General features: G+C 33.6%; 1 protein-coding gene across 3 annotated transcripts in view; it reads right to left on the bottom strand.

The window, feature by feature from the left end:
* Positions 1-20806, bottom strand: part of LOC123673707 (ras-GEF domain-containing family member 1B-like) — a 200457-nt gene that overhangs the window by 83590 nt on the left and 96061 nt on the right. For 2 of the 3 annotated variants that reach the window (XM_045608332.1, XM_045608331.1), the window contains exons 3-4: positions 13028-13161; positions 9009-9102 (exon numbers count right to left, since the gene is read on the bottom strand). In XM_045608332.1, coding sequence (XP_045464288.1) covers positions 9009-9102; positions 13028-13161 — 228 coding nt within the window. Of the gene's footprint in view, positions 1-380; positions 1733-9008; positions 9103-13027; positions 13162-20806 lie in introns of those variants that run through there. The other variant, XM_045608329.1, reaches the window with a different exon arrangement.

Genomic DNA, 20806 nt, shown 5'->3' with positions numbered 1-20806 from the left:
AGGTTGTATTGTAGAGTCGGTGTGGATTATTATTCAGTAACTCACTAAATTGTTCATCTACATTCAACTGTTGCACCAGCCTTATCTTTTAAGGGTGAAATTTATGAGCTTTCACAATTCGATGAACGCTAGATTAGATGCTCGTGCCAAAGTTTTCATAGATTACTGATTATTCATCAGTAAATGTCTCAATTCTGCTATTTCAATAGCAGTAGTTTTCAGTTTTCAACACAGAAGTTTTATTAAATTTTCGAAAATTTTTCATTTCTGAGTTCAGGGGGAGGGTCAAATTTTCGTTGTGACACCCTATATTCTTATATTTCTTAATTTTTGTATATTTTTTATGTTGAAAAATGAAATATTTGAAGTTATTTGCTTACCTCAGACCATTTCCTATTTTGCGGCAACCTCAATTCAGTATTCTGGATCTCTTGAATATGTTTCACAGTTTGTTGAATATCGGCTTGGAGTTTTTGCTGAAATTGTTTCTGGACTTGTAATTTTTCCTCGATATCTCGTTTGTTTTCATTTTCAACTAGGCAAGTTCCACCTTTCTTCAGTGCCTTATCCCTTTCTAATCTTTGCGAAAACAATTCTTCTAATTTTTTGGATGATTGCTGGAAGTTAACGTGAGCTGTTATATGCGGTTTTGTTAGAGGTTGTGTCTTTTCGTTAGTTTTTCGATCTGGGTAGAGGAAAGATTGAGAGAGTCGCCTGGTAACGCTTGTACTATCTGGTTCTTGAAAAGAGAAACCCCTCATCAACTTTTGATCAGCTGATGGTAGGAAGAGAGCTAAAGCTTGTGCTGAAGGAACAACAGTTGGTTTATTTTGTGCGCATGACTGTCGTGGTTCATGATATGTCAAGTCAGGCTGGGAGGTTTGCCGTTGGTGAGTTTGATTCCTCCTTTCAGTAATTTTCTTCTCTAGAATTTCAGGTTGAGAAGCTTTTCTCTCGTGTGTTGCCCTGAGGTCACACCTTCGGACATCGGGGGTTAAAGCAATACTGGGAAATGAAGGTTGGACGAAGTCCTTAAAGCCACCGGAATCAGAAGAATTTGAGTCCAAAGAATCTACTTTAGTCATTAACTCTCCGCATTTCACTTCTTTTTTATTGAGGTTCAGGGTTCCACAACAGTCTCCTGCAGCGTTTGGGAGAATACTACAGCATACCGTGCTGGGAGAACTTGGAGCTTTTTGTTTGTGTTCTTCCTTTATTACTTTAGTAGATTCTGATAAACTGGTAGATTTCTCTTTGTAGGAAGAAAAATCATCGCATCTTGTGTAAGTCATTATGTTAGGATTGGAGGTAGGAACATTTTCTTGCACTAAAAAACTTTCTTTGTATGTTGAGTAAAAGGTTTCTTGAGACGTTGTCTTGATAGGAGGTTTACCGACATCTGGAACATTCGTTGGGTTGGGCAGCCTTTGAATTCCCGAAATCACAGTCTGGGTCTGCAATTTCTGAGTTTTGAGGTTAACAGGAGGCACATATCTCGGTTTGGAGGGTATGGTCGGTTTTGGGCCACTGAATTTGGGTTTATCCACTTTGTTGACATCTTGCATATTGAAAAACTGGGTTTCGGTGTTAGAATTGGGGAGGTGTACGCTATCTTTCGCACTTTACATCACACATTTGTCGTTTCAAGTTGTACAAATACAGCGGGAATGGTTTATTTCACTGAGGAAAACAAGAACATATCACGAGTTTGTTGTTTAATGAACAACATGTCACATCATGTCAAAGGGGCGACACTTGCACTTCGGGAACAACACGTTGTTATTGTAGTGGGTCGATTCCCTCTCGCGGATCGGGTTTGGCCAAAAGACGCATGGCGGCGCCAAGCGTCTCCGGTTCGATATGTTTTGAAAGGGTGTAGAACTTGCAGCGCCAGCGGTTCTGAAGGGAACAGGGCAACGACACGGATATAGCTGATTGCACTTAGGTGCATTCTTTATGTAGACGCATTCTTTTAGAACAGAGGAGCATGCGGAAGATGATCGGAGCAAAAAGGCGTGTTACGTAACAGGATATTTTTAAACCATTGAATGAATTAGCCGCCGAAGATAATTGAACAATACTTTTTAACTGAACGGATTTTATCACCTCGCAAATTTTTCACAATGGTGTATTATTTCCTTCTGGCCCTAGGTCCTATATTTGACTTTAGATTTATTCTCACAGTAATCATATGTAAAGTGTGAACTACAGAAAAATAAAAAAGGGATGAGAAAACAAAACAAAAATATAACAGTATGAAAGATCAGGAACATAAATCTATAGCACAGCCCTTATGTTGTGGAGACTTGTTTTGAACAAATCTGTTCGGACCTCATCAAGTATTTCCCTAGTTACTATCATAATTTTTTTGAATGGACCTATACTCTTTGGATGTACACTAAAAATTGTATTCGAATTTCTTCAATTAATCTTTGGTACAGAAAATCTGATATAATTAACTGATCTACCTTATACTCATTTTTATTTGAGATATAATGAAGATATACCTATCATAACCTGTTGTCGTCTTCTTTGTAAAAAAAATTCAACTATGAAATCAATATGTGTGGCTTCCAATGGGATCCAAATTCTTGACGTATATTCCAAATATGGCCTTATCAAAGTATTTTACAACCGGATGATCGTGACGCAATTAAAATTCTTCGTATTTCTGATCAAGAAGTCCGGAGCTTTTAGAGATTTCCTCGTCATATAATAGTTTTGATCAAAGAAATCAATTACCGTTTTGGAGATATGGAGGAAACTTTTTGTTTCTTGAATGGGACACCCTAAACTTTTCAACGCAATTTTTCAACATTAGATTTGTCGAAAAGCTTCGCATTATCGCTTTTTCAAAAATGTCACTCGTTTCAAAGATATTGGGTTTTCGATTTAATTTTTTTGATGGGACCCCTTATGCATAAATATTTTTTATTTTGTTCAAGATTTTATTTATTTTGTATCCATTGTACAATTTTATTCAACTCAGATATAGTGTGTCCCATTCAAAAAACACCAACTCTCCACTTTATCTTTGAAACGATAATACATATCTAATTAAATGGGACACCCTGTATATAACTTGATTACAATTATACAATAGACACAAAATGAATTAGAAATCGAAATGAATACTATTATTTGTACCTATATTAGGTGTCCCATAAAAAAGTCAGAATACTCAATATCTTCGAAATCGATGACAGATTTGAAAAACCGAAAACAGAGTGTTTTTTGACAAATCAAAAAAAAAAAAAAAAACTGCTTTCGAAAATATAGGATGTCCCATTCAATCAACACCATCCCTTCTCTATATCTCTGAAACAGTAATTAATTTCTTTGATCTGTTATAACTATCATATAAATTATTAAAATAACTGAAAAAACGTTTTAGAATTTCCTGAATATCTCTAACAGAAAGCAAGATATAGCGGAATGATTCAAACAGTTATTTTTCAGAAATGCCCAGTAACTCGAGAACGAAACAAGATATCTATGATCGGCTCTCTGATATCTTTTATTTCGAAAAAAGAGATCGGGGGTTCTTGAAAATTTTTTCTCTAAGACTTATAGTTCTCGAGATGCTTTCAGTAGGCATCGAATTTGGGACACCCTATACTAGAGCAACGTTATTGAATACGTATTTTATACCTATACCCTATTCATAATTGTTTAGCAAATTTTATCCGTAAAATTGTAGCTTCTATAATTTATAACATTTCGAAGGAAATTTGAAATCCAGTCTTTCTAAACCATAAACTCCATAGTTCTGTGTTCTCAAAGATTAGTATTGCAGTATTGATTATTTATTTGTATTAGGGTTCTTATGATAAGTTCGATTAATTATTTTTCAAATTCAAATCAAATTTCAACCTAATCGAATCCCTTGTTACGGAAATATTGGGTAATTTTTTTCGACATTCAACTTGAATTATTTATGGTTATGATGATGCAAACAACAGGAAATTTTGCACGAATCTTGCAATTATTATTATATATATAGCCTATATAGTTACAATCAAAATTTTTATCTGTCGTCACGAAAATATTAGGTATTCGTTTTCAATTATTCCATGGTTTTAAAGATGTGACCAGCTCGAATTTCGGTTATTGGTTTTATGATCACAGAAATATTGAGTTATTATAAAGGCTGTTTTTTTAGAGCTATAGAACTTTAAATTGCAATAAAACAACGATGGATTATTCGGTTGACATGAATTTTATTTATCCGCAAGATAATCTTGTGGCATTACATTTTAAATATGATTTCTGGCATATGACCGCCACGGCTGGCTCGGATGTAGTCCAATCTGGACGTCCAATTTTCGATGAATTTTTCCAACATTTATGGCCGTATATCGGCAATAATACGGCGAATGTTGTCTTCCAAATGATCAAGGTTTGTGGCTTATCCGCATAGACCAATGGCTTTACATAGCCCCACAGAAAGTAGTCTAGCGGTGTTAAATCACAAGATCTTGGAGGCCAATTCACAGGTCCAAAACGTGAAATTAGGCGGTTACCAAATGTGTCTTTCAATACAAACTGTGTGACATGTTGTGCCGTCTTGTTGGAACCACAGCTCCTGGACATCATGGTTGTTCAATTAAGGAATGAAAAAGTTAGTAATCATGGCTCTATACCGATCACCATTGACTGTAACATTCTGGCCATCATCGTTTTTGAAGAAGTACGGACCAATGATTCCACCAGCTCATGAAGCCATCTTGAACAGTAATGCCACCTTAAAGTTATATAGGTACCTCGAAAAAAAACACATATTACAATATTTCCGAAAATATATTTCTTTTCGGTGTTCTTCTGTATTTTCTCTTGTTTTCGTTACGTTTTCGACATTAAATTTTGTATGGAGCTTGGAGATTGTTATTTTACATCTAAAAACACCATTGTATTCCGATCGAAGTTTTAGTTTTGAATTAAACACGAAAAGGACATTTCAAACGGGCATCCAAATTCATGAAACCCTTAGTCGAATCTCTGATAATAACGAACTTGACTGCGGTATATTTAACATCCGAACCTACCTTAAAATTTTCAAGTTTGTAGGACTTTTCGTTCGACAGTTGTACTAACTCATTCATTTGCATTTCGATATGATTAAAGTTAAATATTTATTTTATCTTGAAAAACATTCAACATTGAATAGGAATTATCAGAAAAGATAAATATTTAATCTACTACGAGTATGTCAAATACTTGAAGGTATTAATATGCTGTCGATGCCGCATGATATTAATTTGACCCTAAATCGGGAAAATAAATAATAATAAAAATAGAATTCAGAAAAAAAAATCTTAGGACATTTTTCTTTTCTTTGGGGAATTGTTGACGTGAGTCATTTATTTCGGGTAGGAGGTAGAAGTTAGAATTTCTCGAAAACCACCAATTTTTAGTAAGCTCTAAACATAAAACATTCCATACAAAAATTCGATGACCTGACCTAGAGGCTTTTGAGCCTTTGAGCGCTCTTCATTCATGAGTCTATTGAAGATTACAGAACTGTTGTATAATATCGTATATAGGAGATTTATTGTTATGATTCGAAAGAATGAGGGGTAATAAGTAATAGGTAATTAAATTTATCGATCCAGCGATTGTATAATACAATATAGGATAAGTCAAAATAAACAACAATAAACAACATTCCTCCATTATTTTGAAGAAATTCATCATCTAAAAATTCCTTAACAGTATAATATCCTTTTTTTAAAAGTAACAACTTCACGGCTTTCTTGAAAGTATGCATATTCTGATGATGATTTTTTAGGTCATCTGGTAGTTTATTGTACATTAATATTCCCATGTATGCTGGGTCATTTTCACAAACTGTCAATTTATGAGAAGGTATATAGAGCTCATTTCCATATCTCGTGCAATAATCATGGTAATCATTATTCTTCCTAAGTTTATTCAAATTTGTGTGGGTGTGTATGGAATATCTTCTTGTAAAGCAGAGTGACCGGAGCCTTACCCGATAAATTATCCAAATGAACCATTTTAAGGATTAACGTCAAAAAACTATGGAATGTTCACTAAAAAATGAAACGATTTTAAAAAAAATTAGAAAGTTCTTTTATACCATCTCGACCTCTCTCAGAATAAAAAATTCAAAAGTGAAACTTTGGTATCTTTTAATTTTCAAGTAATTTTCCGTCGTGAATTAGTTCACAGTGAAAATAGACACATATTCCATACAAATTGACTCGAACAGTTTACCTGTATCCTTAGAAAATAGTACAATAGTATCGCGAAATCCAAATTACGAAATCAGTTCTTCTGGTTTTTTTTAGTATACCTATTCATCGATCACTTCGGCTGTTGAGATTGGATGGTCTTATCCACGTGCTTTTCTCAGGTACGTCTTGATTTAATTATTAATTATCGCAGTCACTGTGATACCTATATTTTTGTTAATCCAAATCTGGATTTTTCTTGTGATTTTTTAAGTGATTCATTTAAGCTTTAGATAAGAAAGATGTGTGCCAAATATAAAGAAACTGTAGTCTGTGGTTCACTTGTATATTCACTCTGTATATCGGTCAGCAAGACAGTCAGTCCCAATAGATGGGATATATCAGAACCACCTTGATGACCCCTTATTCACTTTTTTTTTTCATTTACCAATGAAACACCCTGTATAATATACTACTAATATACACTTGAGGAATAAATTAAAGGATCAAAATAAAATTCGAAATTTTAACCGGTTTTTCAAATGGCTGTATTTTCCATAACAATGGTCGTATCTCAATTTGAAAAGAAGCTTTTTGAAGTTTAAAGTTTAGAGGTCTCATGATGACAAAATTTTTCAAGCAACGTGTATCGCCCAATCCTAATGAATACAGTGTCTAAAATTTCTGCGAAATTTTTTCAGTTTTTATTTTTGGCCTACAGAATTGTAAATTTTTAACCACTATATGGATGAGATAACTTGTTCATTCAGCTTCAATATCTTTTTTTTTAAATTTCGATACGAGCATTTCTCTCTGAAATATCGAACTTTGAATTGAAAAGGACCTTTTTGTCTTTAACCATCAATATCTCACCAATCAATGTTTGTACAGAAAATTTAGAGGATTTTTTGAAATCTTGAATGAATTCTCTACTAGAAGTAGCTATGGTATTTTCGGAAGAAAATTTTTTTCGTTCTCTACATTAATTTGAAAAGTTGATAAAAAAAGGGCTTTTGGAGGCTTTTTGGATAATCAAGCGCTGAATTGGAAATATCAAAAAAACCATCAATGTTGACTGTGCGTTTTACAGCTCAATATCACCACAAAAATCCCTGAGAATTTCAATTGAATCCATGGAGCGGTTTTTTCGTTTCATTCGATCGATGATAGTGAATAAATAATGATAGTTGCAGAATTATAAATTTTCGAATTTTTATTTGAATTTTAAGAAATATCCAAGGGCTAAAATCTTGTAGAATGATAAGTAGGTATACGATTCAATCACACCAGTTGAGATATTTTGAGAAAATTATGATCTGTACTATTAAATTCAACTATTAGAAGAAATATAAAATTTTAAGTTTTCTCATTTGGTTTTTGGATTCTACTTCGACAGATTCCAAAACGTGAACTATGAAAATTTCAAAGGGATACAAAATTTTTCCTTAAATCACTTCAATGATTCATTATAGGAAGAACCTACATTTATTTGATTCGAAAACAGTTTTTTTCCTAGATATGTAAGATACCTTTTTCCTAGAAATATATAACTATTATAATCTATACCAATGTAAATGATCCTACCTAGAAATTCCACTTGATAACACGTCTGTATACATTCTCACATGACTTATATCAATTGAGCACAATTGGAATTAACCTTGAGGATTCACCGATCACTTGACACATAAATTATGGTAATATCTCGAATATTTGTTGATTTATCTCAATGGTCTGCGAATATTCAGGTTTCTCACGGCATTAAACAAGTAAAAACTGGAAGACCTCGTTGAGGACCCACCAGTTAACTTGAGAGTGCTGTGTTTCATTTACATTTTTATTAGATGATAAAATACCTAATAAACCCTTGTATGAAATTTGCAGTGGGTACTTTTTTTACAACGCCAGAAAAAAGGAAGATATGTATACTTTTGAAACGTAAAACTGAAATGTCCTCCCTTGAAGGTATACCACTCAAATCCCCAATAATACTCACTATCTTTCTCAGTCTGCTCCTTAAAAATATTCGGGCGATTTTTTCTAAATACAAAATACAACAGATGTAAAATTTCAAAAATATTATAAATATTCTTTTGCAACAGTTTTTATTTATCATAAATTTTGAATTCGCTAAAGTTCAGTTACACTTAGTAGCTGCATAATTTGGAATATAAATTAATATTATTTATTGCTTTATTATTTACCCTGTTCACTTTTAATTGTAAGGTGGAATTTGATTTCAGGGTTAAAACTTGATATATTTATTGTTTTATAGAATTGTCATATGAGGCAACGTTTCGGGCAGTGCCCTTTTTCAAGCCTGTAAAATATATAAAAAAACATCCTTAATAAACAATAAATATATTAAGTATTAACCCTGAAATCAAATTTCACCTTACAATTAATATTATTCATATACTTAACTTTCTGAAAACTCTGGAATAGAAAGTAAAAAATATTATCTCAATGAAATTTGCCTTCTTCTGAAAGAAATTTTAGATATCATGAAAATCTATCTCATACAGTTCCTAAATGTGATTCATTTAGCTCAAAACCTCTTTGAAAAAAAATTTTAATTTTGTTATTCCCATAGCCAATTTCTATGTTTTGGCATTAATTATTCCATCCCTCACAACACCTCTCCCTCTTTGATAGTCCGCAAAGCGTTGCGAATAGAAATTACATGAGGGCCAGTTCCTGTTATTATAATGTCTATGCATAGACCTATAATATGTATGTTATTATTGGCCTATGTGTCTATGATTGAACAATATAACTGAATAATTATCTAAATAAAAAAGGAAAACTGCTCACCTTTCCAGATCCCCTTGTGTTAGCAGATAGCAGCGCTCCTAGTGCACATTCTCGGTACTCCCTATCTAAATGGTCATGCTGCGCCTGAATACGTCTGCAACACACAATACAATAGACCTTGAATGTTTGTAGTATACTCAACTATGAATGAGGCTGACTTCATATCTGAACATCGAATGAAGGCGACAGCAGGCGGTTGGCAGTATGTTTTACATGGCATGAAAAATTAGATATGAAATATTGATTCTATCATTCGGAGAATGAACTGGCGTCGAAATAAATACTGCAGATAATAAAAATTAATAATTTAAAATATTCAGTTTTCTTTTAGATGTTTCATCTAATACATTCTCAATATCGAATTTAAAATCATAGTAAATATTCAACAGAGTAAGCCCAGTCAATCTCCCAATCTCTTGTAGGTAGAATAAGTTCTTTCCGACGTGGCCGTCGATACTGGTAACGTACAAATTTTTTTGGGTATATACACAGGCATTTGGCGCCCCGGAAAAATAAAATTTCGCCACCCTGCTTTGCCTTATTTATTTGAATTTTATTTGAAGGAGCCTCTTTTATTTCTTTCAGGAATCATTTCAATTGAGTTATATAGATTTGTCTCAACTCATTTGTACTTTATAATAATAATAATAATTTTATATGAAATCGCCTTTTTCAACTTAAAATCACCTTGTCAATTTTATCAAAGGATTTTGATTTCATCCTGAATTGGTTAAAAGCACGATGATCTATCTATATGTCTATATAAAAGACGACATAGTTCGTGCTAAATAGGCACTAAAATGCACGTCGTCTCAAATAGGCACTTTGGAGCCTTTTCCGATTTGTTCCGAATTGTTGGTAAAATTGGAGTGGAAAACCTAGAAGGCCAGAGATCTATTGAATCAATTATAGGTATGCTACAATGAATAGATATGTCATAGAATTAGAGAGTAATAATCCTTTGAAACTACCTATTTCTTCGGGACAGAGGACATCGAAAAAACTCTCGCATATTTTGCAAATAATGATCAAGGAGATTTTCTTCGAATTTTTTCACCATGTTTTGACCATGACCGTTTTCGCTTTACGTTGTCGTAAGTGATCCACTTTTCATCACCAACCGGGTAGATTTTGTTGCGAATCAGCAGTGATTCGCCGATGGAAATTCGGTCCATGAGTTTTTTACGTTAACTCGTATGTTACCCATACATTGAGTTTTTTTTTTGGGACAAGCTTTATGCAAATGGTTCCAAACGTTTTTTTTTGCGTAATATTTAGTTCTTTGGCAATAAAAACAGTGCATTGAGTTTATTAATGTCTGTTTCTGATATTGCGAATAACGAGACAGGGAAATTTTCAAATTCTGTTCAAAGTCGAAAATGAAAGAGAATATCGACATGCTGTTTTTAGTGACTGTTATTTCTTGAAAAGAGGACTTGAACAAGTGTAATTTCTTCTACTCTAACTGCTGTAGTCATGGTGATCTCTTTACTAAACATTGAATTTGAACCACCTTGTAAAGATTGAATTAAATCGTAGATTGTTCTTCAATAATACATCCTAGATAACTACCATCCTTCTCAAAGAGGATGCAACGATTTTGCACGCTTCAATTCATGTTACGCTACTGGAACTTTCAAAGACGCGGTAATTTGTCAATTCATCGTATGCCATTGGTCGGGATGCGGATGCGCGTATCTAGAGAATTTTCTGAAAGATTTTCAATAATTATCGGGACTTCAGGCAATATACGTAACTTGTTTTGGCTTTCCGCCATTACTAGTTTGATTTGAGATTTAGGGCCAATTGCACCATTAAAAAAATAAACGCTGTTTACCTAATCAATGTTTAGTACTAATCGATGATTATAATTTCTACCGATTGCACCGTTTGATAATAATCGATGTTTAGCTAAACATGAGATATATTTGGCAACATTTCAAAATATCGACGGTGATCATAGAAAAATCAGGAATTTCAATTTTTTAGTATAATGTTCTCTGTTCTTGTGGTGACAAAGTTAAAATAAATCACAAATTATTATTATAAATTGTCATTGAATGATAATTCACGATCTGAATCAGAATCCATATTTCAATTTTGAAATTCCTCACAAAACCAAACACAGAAATATATAATGTGACACCATCAGGTTATGTCCATGAAGACATAATTTTTATGGTTATGTAATAAGTCATATGTTTTGACGTTTTGAGTTGCGCAGAACAATAGACATTATATCAAATTGATATTAGGTCTATGCGCTAAACCCTGTTCAAAACTAATCGGGAAAATGAACTTCCAAATTTTCCTGTTTAGTGTAATCGGTGATTAGGCCACATTAAACGTCATTTGACAGATGGTGCAAGAGAAATCAGAACGTAATCGATGTTTAAATTTTTAATCACCGATTAGGCAAATGGTGCAACTGGCCCTTAGAATTTAATTTATCGGCGAGAATTGTGTCGGGATTCTCGCACCTCCCGTGGGATTGGAACAACAGAAACCTCTCTTGGGATTGAAAATATTAAGAAGTACTCCTTGAGATACAGAAAAGTTGGAATAGTACGTACGTGTACGTTAAACCACTTTAGTTCCTGAAACTGAGAGAATACCTGCGTAACACCTGGCATTATAACATCAACTCCGCTGAATGGGAATTGGAGTACTATAGCTTCCTGATAAGATCTGGTGTTCAGAAGGCTGAAAATAATCCACAGAAGAGGTTCCATTCTTATAGCACAGTAATTCATTAAAAACCGATTCAAGTTAGGTTTTTATTTCAATATTATTATTATTTTTTCATTTAAATTAACGTGTCTCAGCAGCTAGGCCATTGACACAAGGTACAATGTACTTAGCCTATGGGCATAACAAATAATACAGTTCATGAAATATTCACAACAAAGGAAACATTGAACTAAAATGATAACAATCAAATTTATTGTACAGTTGACAATCTTTTAGAAATTGAATTGATGCTTCGATTTGAGTTTTCGAGGTGAGATTGTCTCTTAGATTATCTTTTAGTCCTATTCGATGACGGAGTTCACCATAATGTGGACATCGAGATAGAAGGTGTTCTACACTTAAAAAGGTGTCACAACAGTACTCGCACATAGGAGGTACATTTGATGACATCAAGTAGCCGTGTGTCAGCTTGGTATGTTATATCTTAATCTCCTCATAACTATTTGGTCTTTTCTATTGAGACTGATTTTTATTGGAGAATCGATTTCAGATTGAATTGCATGTAGCTTGTTATTGCTGCTATTCCATTTGGTTTGCCACTCTTGAAGGGATTTCAACTTAATTGTCGCCTTTAGGTCTGAGTGCATCTGAAAATTTGTGATGGGAAGGTCCGAGGATCGTGTCTGTTTCGCGGATTGGTCTGCAGCTCCATTTCCTTCTATGACTACATGGGATGGTATCCAAATTATGGTCGTAGAGATGTCTTAAGTCTTTGTTGGTTTTGAGTATATGACATCGTTCATGAATTTTTTGTATTAGTGGATTATTAGAGTAGCAGTTGGATATCGACTGAATCGATGATAGTGAATCTGTGAAAATTGCTATATGTTGGCCTGGCGTCATGATGCTGAAAAGGGACTTGTAGATAGCTGATAGTTCACCAGTATGAATGCTGCAAGTAAGTGGAAGTTTGAAGGATACTGAGTTATTCTTCTTTTTCTTCCATCTCATAAATTAGCTTGATCTTATTCGTTCCTTCGCATTGTGTCTATTCAAGTGGGAGATTGTCACTCCAACGTTTGTTTAGAGTGAAAAGGATCGATCTTTGTATATTTTAATTTTATTAAATTTGTAATAACCTGGGAAGGAGTTATCTTGCCAAATAAACCAAACCACCCCTAGAAATCAGTCTTTAGAGTCTCATGGACCCATGGGTAATTATAACGTTACAAGGATATGACAAAGAAATAAAAATTTGTCCTTATAGAATTTTTAAACGTTAAATTTTCAATGCAGATAACATTTCCGCGACACTTTAAGATACTCACGTTATCGTCGTTATCAGCTCTTGCTTCTGATGTTCTTTAGCCTTGATGGAGCCTCCTTCCTCGAGGGCCACATGCAGTTCCTTCTGCAGGACAGACAACTTCCGCCGCTCCGCCTCGAGCAACAGACTCGTAACCTGTATAATAATTGATATAAATTAAAATTATTGAAATTGTTGTGGACTAGGATTGTAATTGCTGGTAAATATTGGCTATTTGCGTGCAAAACGGTGATAATTGCGATTTATTCTGTTCTAAGGCAAACCTGGCATCGAGAGCTATTTACGATAATTAGAAATTCCTGATCGAACTTTTTGGTGCAACGGACGGATACTACGCGGAGTGAAATGCACATTTATGATTTATGTTGCGATTCAGTCTTGAATAATGTTTTGCTATTAAAGTTTAGAGCGGGTAAATGTTGGCCATAGGTTGCAAATTGTCTTGAATAGGCATAATATATTTACAAACGTTGAATAGATTGTATGTCAATCCTCATAGTTTTCGTTTGATATGGATTCAAGAAAGTTGTAAGTACTCGTAGGTTATAATCGTTATATCGAAAGTTTCAACAAATGAATATTAACCCAAATTATGTTTCGACCATAGATGATTTTCAACATTATAGCTCCCTAGTGTTATGGATTTTCAATCAACATTTTCAAAATTCATATTATTTTATTAGATGAAGTATAAAAAAAATCCATTATTCTTCCAATAGATGGCTTTAGTTATATGTATCTCGAATGGGGCCAATTGCACCAATCAAAAAATAAACGCTGTTTACGTAATCAATGTTTAGTACTCAGCAACATTTTTGGCGTACTAATCGATGATTATAATTTCTATCGATTGCACCGTTTGATAATAATCGATGTTTAGCTAAACAGGAGATATGTTTGGAAATATTTCAAAATATCGACGGTGATCATAGAGAAATCAGGAATTTCATTTTTCTAGTATAAAGTTCTCTGTTCTTGTGGTGAAAAAGTTAAAATAAATTATAAATGATTATAATAAAATGTCATTGAATGATAATTCACGATCTGAATCTGATCCACATTTCAATTTTGAAATTCCTCACAAAACCAAACACATAATGTGACACAATCAGATTATGTCCATAGAAAAATAATGTTTATGGTTATATAATAAGTCATATGTTTCGACGTTTTCAGTTGCGCAGAACCATAGACCTAATATCAAATTGATATGAGGTCTACGTGCAGAACCCTGTTTAAAACTAATCGGAAAATAAACGTCCAAATTTTCCTGTTTAGTGTCATTGGTGATTAGGCCACATTAAACGTCATTCAAAACATGTTGCAAGAGAAATCATAAAGTAATCAATGTTTAAATTTTTAATAAATGTTTAAGCGAATGGAGCAATAGTGACTTAATTTAATATACGAAGCGTGTATTTAAAGTAAGGTCTGCGAGGCCATTGTATCGCCGCAAGTAGCGCTAGATGAAATCCGGCAACACTGTTGTATACGTTAGGCCGCCTCCACCAATCGACACCTGGTGGAGCTCATTAGGACGCTCAGTCTTGACGTAGCAGCCATTTGCAATGGAAGTGCCGGTTGTCGCTCCCGCCAGGTGCGAGTTACGTTCAGTCATTAAATTTTTGCACTCAAAAAAAACTCCACCTATACAAATTCATCGTCAATTGGAAGAAGTGTATGGTGAGGAATGTATGGACGTGAAAAACGTTCGAAAATGGTGTAGAGAATTTTCTGCTGGCTGACTAAACGTTCACGACGAGGAGCGCAGCGGCAGGCCGTCACACTCGGACGAAACAGTGCGGAAAGTTGAGGCGCTTGTGCTGAAAGATCACAGGTTGACTCTCAATGAGTTGGCCGAAAAACTCCAAGATGTGTGCAGTAGAGACTCTATTCATTCCATTTTGGTGAATAACCTGCAATACCGAAAATTGTCATTTCGTCCTTGCGCGAGGCGGCGGGATCGTGGTTCGAGGAGGGGATACAAAAGTTTGTCGTACGAATGAGGAAGCTCATCGAAGTGAATGGCGATTACGTAGAAAAATAGCTTAGATTTCAAGCTTCACAGCAATGTACAAAACTTAATAAATGAATGTTATTTAATGTAAAAAATAAATGGAGACCTTACTTTAAATACACGCCTCGTAGTTGCGACAATTCGTTCAAATTGAGCCTAAAATTGGCGAACGGGGACATAGAACCATAGAACTTAAGAGAAAATACACTATATTTCACAGTTTTTCTTCGATAAAGGCGAAAAGGCGGCTGAAAATGTAAATAATGTTGACCTGCTACTTCAATAGCGAATCACGAGCAAATTTGGTTTCCTTGATTCTGTTCCGGTGATTTCGATGTCAAAGATGCACTATCAACTGGAAGGTCAATTGTCGAGTCGAACTGTCATGTGAGCACTGTTTCGATTGTCCAAGAGTTAAATATTGCACAAAACCGTTAGGAATCATTTGCATAAGGCTGGTATCAAAAAGGAGCTCGGTGTATGGGTAGGTACCATACGAGTTAACGCAAAAAAAAACTCATGGGCTCATCTGCGAATCGCAGCTGAATCGTAACAAAATCTATCCACTTTTGAAGCGGTTGGTGACTGGTGATGAAAAGTGGATGACTTACGACAACGTCAAGCGAAAACGGTCGTGGTCGAATCTCGGTGAGCCGGCGAAAATGGTGGCCAAGCTAGGATTGACGCTCAGGGAGGTTTTGCTGTGTGTTTGATGGGATTGGCAAGGAATTATCTACTGTGAGTTGCTCGCCTGAGGCACAGCTGTTAACTCAGCAGTGTACTGACAACAATTGGACTGACTGAAGGAAGCAATCATCCAGCTTTGACCAGTAGAAGAGGAATTGTGTTCCATCAGGACAACTCCTTGCCAAAAGCTCCGGTGGTTTGGTTGGGAGGTTCTTATTCATCCAGCTTATAGTCTGAACCTGACACAAAGAGATTACCAATGTTCCTTCCATGGCGAACAATTTTGCTGATGAAACTCGCTTCAATAGTGGTTTGGGAAAATCGACTGTCCCAATTGTTTGCCAATAGGGACGACGGCTACTATGAGATAGCAATTATGATACCACCTTCAAAAATGATATACTTGGTATCAGAACTCGGAATAACTAACTCCAGGTTCAGATAATAAAGTCCTTAGTTTTATTGAAAGATTTTCCAAAATTACAAATTCCTGCGAGAAACATAAATTAATAGATAATCTTCTGAAATACCTGGTGTTTTATGGTTTTTCGACCATAGAGCCAATTTTCGAACTCTATATATTCATGTGTGTAAAGTAATTCTGAGGATATTTCCATGGAAATGAATAGATGTATTGATTTCTGGATGTGCTAGTAGAAGGCTGACCAAGCATGTCTCGAAAATTCTTTTGTTCGTCCGATGAATGAGAACATAGGACTGTAATCTGATTTTGATCGATTGTATGGGAAATTAGCATGTAGATTCCAATTGACCATTATGAATGAAGGATATCGGACCTCATATATCGCTTTATTTGTGCTGAGCTTGATTATTATTGACTGAATATGAAATGAATTAGGATAATCTACTAAGCCAAGAATATTTTAAAAATATTTCGAGTCAGATTTTCAAACTAAAAATCTGAAATACATAAATACATATTGACTTTCTGCATGTTACCTATTCAAATTATTGCTTGTAAATAAATTGGAACCAAATAATCCCTTTATCTTGGTTGAGTAACGACTTCATGAATATTTATTGAATTGTTCATTTACTGGTAGAATAATTTCATTATTCATGAATGAAAAAACAACCGTGCAAATTATTACTTGTTTCTTCAGTTACGATTTTTCGAATAACTGTTATTGTTGATGAAATATAATTTCAAGTTTGTCCAGAAACAAGATTTTACTGTTTATTATTGAACATTTTATCACCAATATGCGATATTTCTTGTCATTAGTCGTAATAAATGAACTTATCACTTAGTAGGAGAAAATACAGAGTGATTCACCGCGATGGCCTATCATTCATGTAAAATTAATCATATTTTGTGCTGAAAATTGGGATAGGTACTGTGAAGTGTGGTTTGAGACAATTTGAGACTAAAATATTTTCAAAACTCTCATATTTCCGGTTAGATATAATGGAAATTGACTACTACTTTCTTATTTCAAATGGCACACCCAGTATATAATCGCATGATTAGATTATTTGATGAAAATTTCTGCAGCATGCCATATCTTGGGTGTACACTCAACGGTTTATGAGTTAATGAGATTTTTATGAAAAAAATATTGCGACATGGCATTACTTTTTTTCGAATATTTCTGCAGAAAAATTTTTTTTCAAAAAAACCTTTTTCATATTCAATTCTGCCAAAACGTAGGATTATCTGACCATTTGGACCGAAAATGTACAGGATGTTTATGACAAGATCATGTACTTGGACAACTCAAATTCATCAAAAATCAAGATTTTCGTGTGAAAACTGACTGGCATAAAAGAAATATAAAATCTTCAGGATAGTCTGAAATGCATTTTGTTAGCGGGAATGTTGAATAGAGACTAGAAATTATCCTGACGTGATCATAATCCTTCCTCTACCTTAGGCGTACTCTAAAGTAAAATTTCTTGAAAGACTGAGCCCATACTAGCTAGCAAATCCACAAAAAATTTGCAAACGTTCACAATGTTCACAATATAACCCAATACAAATTAATATGTTTCCATACTTGAAATTATGTTTCATCGAACTTTCGCTTCTGAATTATTAATATTAGATAATAAAACATATTAAATTTACAAAAATTTTTTTTTTAATTCGTTCTTTGATGACCGTTTGCTGTTTCACGAGCTCGTAAGCGAATTAACCAGTGCATACTATTTTATATCAATACAATAGTTGGAAAGAGTGGATTAAGCTGAATGTAATCATTAAAGAATTATTTTATTGAAAAACAAAAATCTGTATTGATAAACGCTCTATTTCTGATTATTCACTGCAAAATGTATCGAGGAACTTAGCACATTAATGTAATGTGGAGAAAATTGTATAAGCGAATTGTATCAAAAGCGATAGATACACTCAATCCCTGTATAGGTAGGTAATGAGAGGTTTCTTGTTTTGAAGTTGAAAAAAAAAAACGGTTGTTCTCGATAAAAATTCATGTGAGGAAATACATGTTATTTAGATTGAATTTAATCCTCAAAGAACTTCTTAGACTAACAAACAATGTTTTCAACTCAATTGGATGAATTAATAAGTGGAAACTTACCCACGTATTACTCTAAACAAATAACGCAAATACACCACTCTCAACACATTCAATTTGTCCCAATTAAGAAGCATAACTAATTGCGTATTATCTAATCCATTGGGTTAACTGATCTATATAGTCTTTCATTAAAACTTTTAAGTAATCCTTATTCTCAGGTAGGTATTGTTTGCCGTAGTGCTTTTCACTTCCCTGTTAATATTCAGAGTGCTATAATAATAATTATTATTTGCCTATCTAATTCAGCTTATATGTTTATGCCATAATTATCGTTTTTGTGTCCTTAGATTGAATTGGAATAATGGTTTGTGGCTAGAGGAGAGGGTAAATCAAATTAATCCTCATTGAATTATCGACATTTAAATCTTTTACAAGACTAAACATATATTCATGTGTAAATATGAGCTAAGACCTAAACATTGCAAACAATACAAAAGTGTATATAAAATATAGAATTGAAACACACTTACATCGTATTAATAACAAACATTAAAATATTCCATAGAAGCAGCCAGATACGTCAGGACGAAAAATTATTAAAATTATATGGTTCTCAAATTGAATTTAAATTTTCAAATGTATTTCTGAGGTAGTACACTGTAGATATGAAATTTATAGTTCATTTCATATAAATACTATCCACTGTCATCATTTTTAAAAATCTGAATTCCAACAATGAGATGGGACGGATGGAACATTTTATATCAGTTATAAAATTTATTGTATGATATTATTCGTATAAGTAATATCATAATTTTTCCGAAAATAATTTAAAAAATACGTTGCTAAGTAATATTTTAACAAGAAGTATGAGAGCTGGTGTCAACTAAAATCAGAGTCGAAGACAAGGATTTTTGCACCTGCACGAATGCTTTCTGTTGAAAAAATATTACTTTGCATTTTTTTTTCCGATTTCTTCCTACAGAAAAAATAAAATGCTGTTTGTTATTGTGATTGTGTTACTTGACATCACAAGAAGTGATTGGCGGCTAGAGTAGATTCTATTCATTTCTGTACAGTCATAAGAGTATTGATATATTCTTCTAAGAAACGAATATACATACCCCTGCATTCATTTCATTTCATTGAATAAACTGAATTAGATTTCAATGAATTAGGTGTTGGATCTTTTTATCTTGCTAAAAAAGTAGACAATTTAATAATTATTTGATCAATGTTTATTTGAAAACCTCAATTTCTGATTTTTATTATGCTACGATACTGGACAAAACGCTATCCTTGGTAATGCACTTTTAATTTCAGTTTAAAAATAAGTTTTTGTGTGCTTAACGATTCTGATATATACAGAATTAATTACATTTTCATATTAAAATCTGAAAGGGTTAGGATTTTAATTTGGACAAACCTTATTTTAAATTTTTTCGGCATATAATGATATTGCCCCTTAGGAGATTTTAGGATATTGGGATTTTTTTAGACGAAACGCACATAATATAGGGTGTCCCGGGGAATGCGACAAACGAATACCATGAATGAAGGTCATCATGGAGTATTCGTATCAAGAGATTTCAATCGCCTGAGTGCCTTCATTGGGTATGTATTGAAATTTCACAGTTGAGTAATTTTAAATTTTGAAGTTTTGAACCCTTCTTTCAATATTTCTGAAATCGAATAAATTATGGACTAGAAAAATTTCAGACTTTTTCTATTTTCGTGAATATTGGATATCCCTGTACGTGAACATTATGTTTTTTTTCGTTTTCTTATCCACAAAATTCATTCATAACAAAAATTCTAAATATCTGCTTGGCACAGTCAAACAGGGTATTCAATGAACATTTCCCCATGAGTGGAATTTCATAGTGCAATAAATCTTGAATTTATCGGTAGAAGTACTTCATATTTTGCAGTATTGCCATTCTTTTGTTTTTCTTAAATTGAAAAAACAGAACCGGACCAACAATATGTTAGGCTATATTTTTAGTGATATCGGATCACCCTGTACGTGAACAGAATGATTCTTTTATTTTTATGACTGAAAAAAGAAGATTTCAATCAACAAACTGAATAAAACAAAATATTGTGAGTTCAGGAAAAGTTCAAAATGATATCCCTCTATTTCAATACATTTTGGCGCACCTTGATAACGTTATTTCTCAGATTTCGCTATAGTATCGGTTATCTGTACCGTATAGACCTCTTGTTTAAGCGCTTCCAATAATAAATAATCCAAGGGTGTCAGATCAGGTGATGGATAACGGAATATTTATTGATCACCCTGTATGACGGTGCCAAGCAGAGATTTACAATTTTTATTATAATTTAATGAAGAAAAAACTCATGTTCTCGTACAGGGTGTTCTAATATTTACGAAAATAGAAAAAGTCAAGAATTTTTTCAGTCCGGACCTGATTAATTCGATTTCAGAAATATTGAGGGAAGGCGATAGTAAAGGGTGACAAAAGCCAATATTTGAAATCATTCGGTCGATTAGTTAAAGAGTTATTGAACTGTGAAATTCCACTCATAAGATGAACATCACCCTGTATATCCA

Source organism: Harmonia axyridis, chromosome 2 (genome assembly GCF_914767665.1).
Source record: "Harmonia axyridis chromosome 2, icHarAxyr1.1, whole genome shotgun sequence".
Taxonomy (NCBI): domain Eukaryota; kingdom Metazoa; phylum Arthropoda; class Insecta; order Coleoptera; family Coccinellidae; genus Harmonia; species Harmonia axyridis.
Note: the sequence above shows the minus strand (reverse complement) of the source record. Positions and strands in the feature narration are given on the sequence as shown.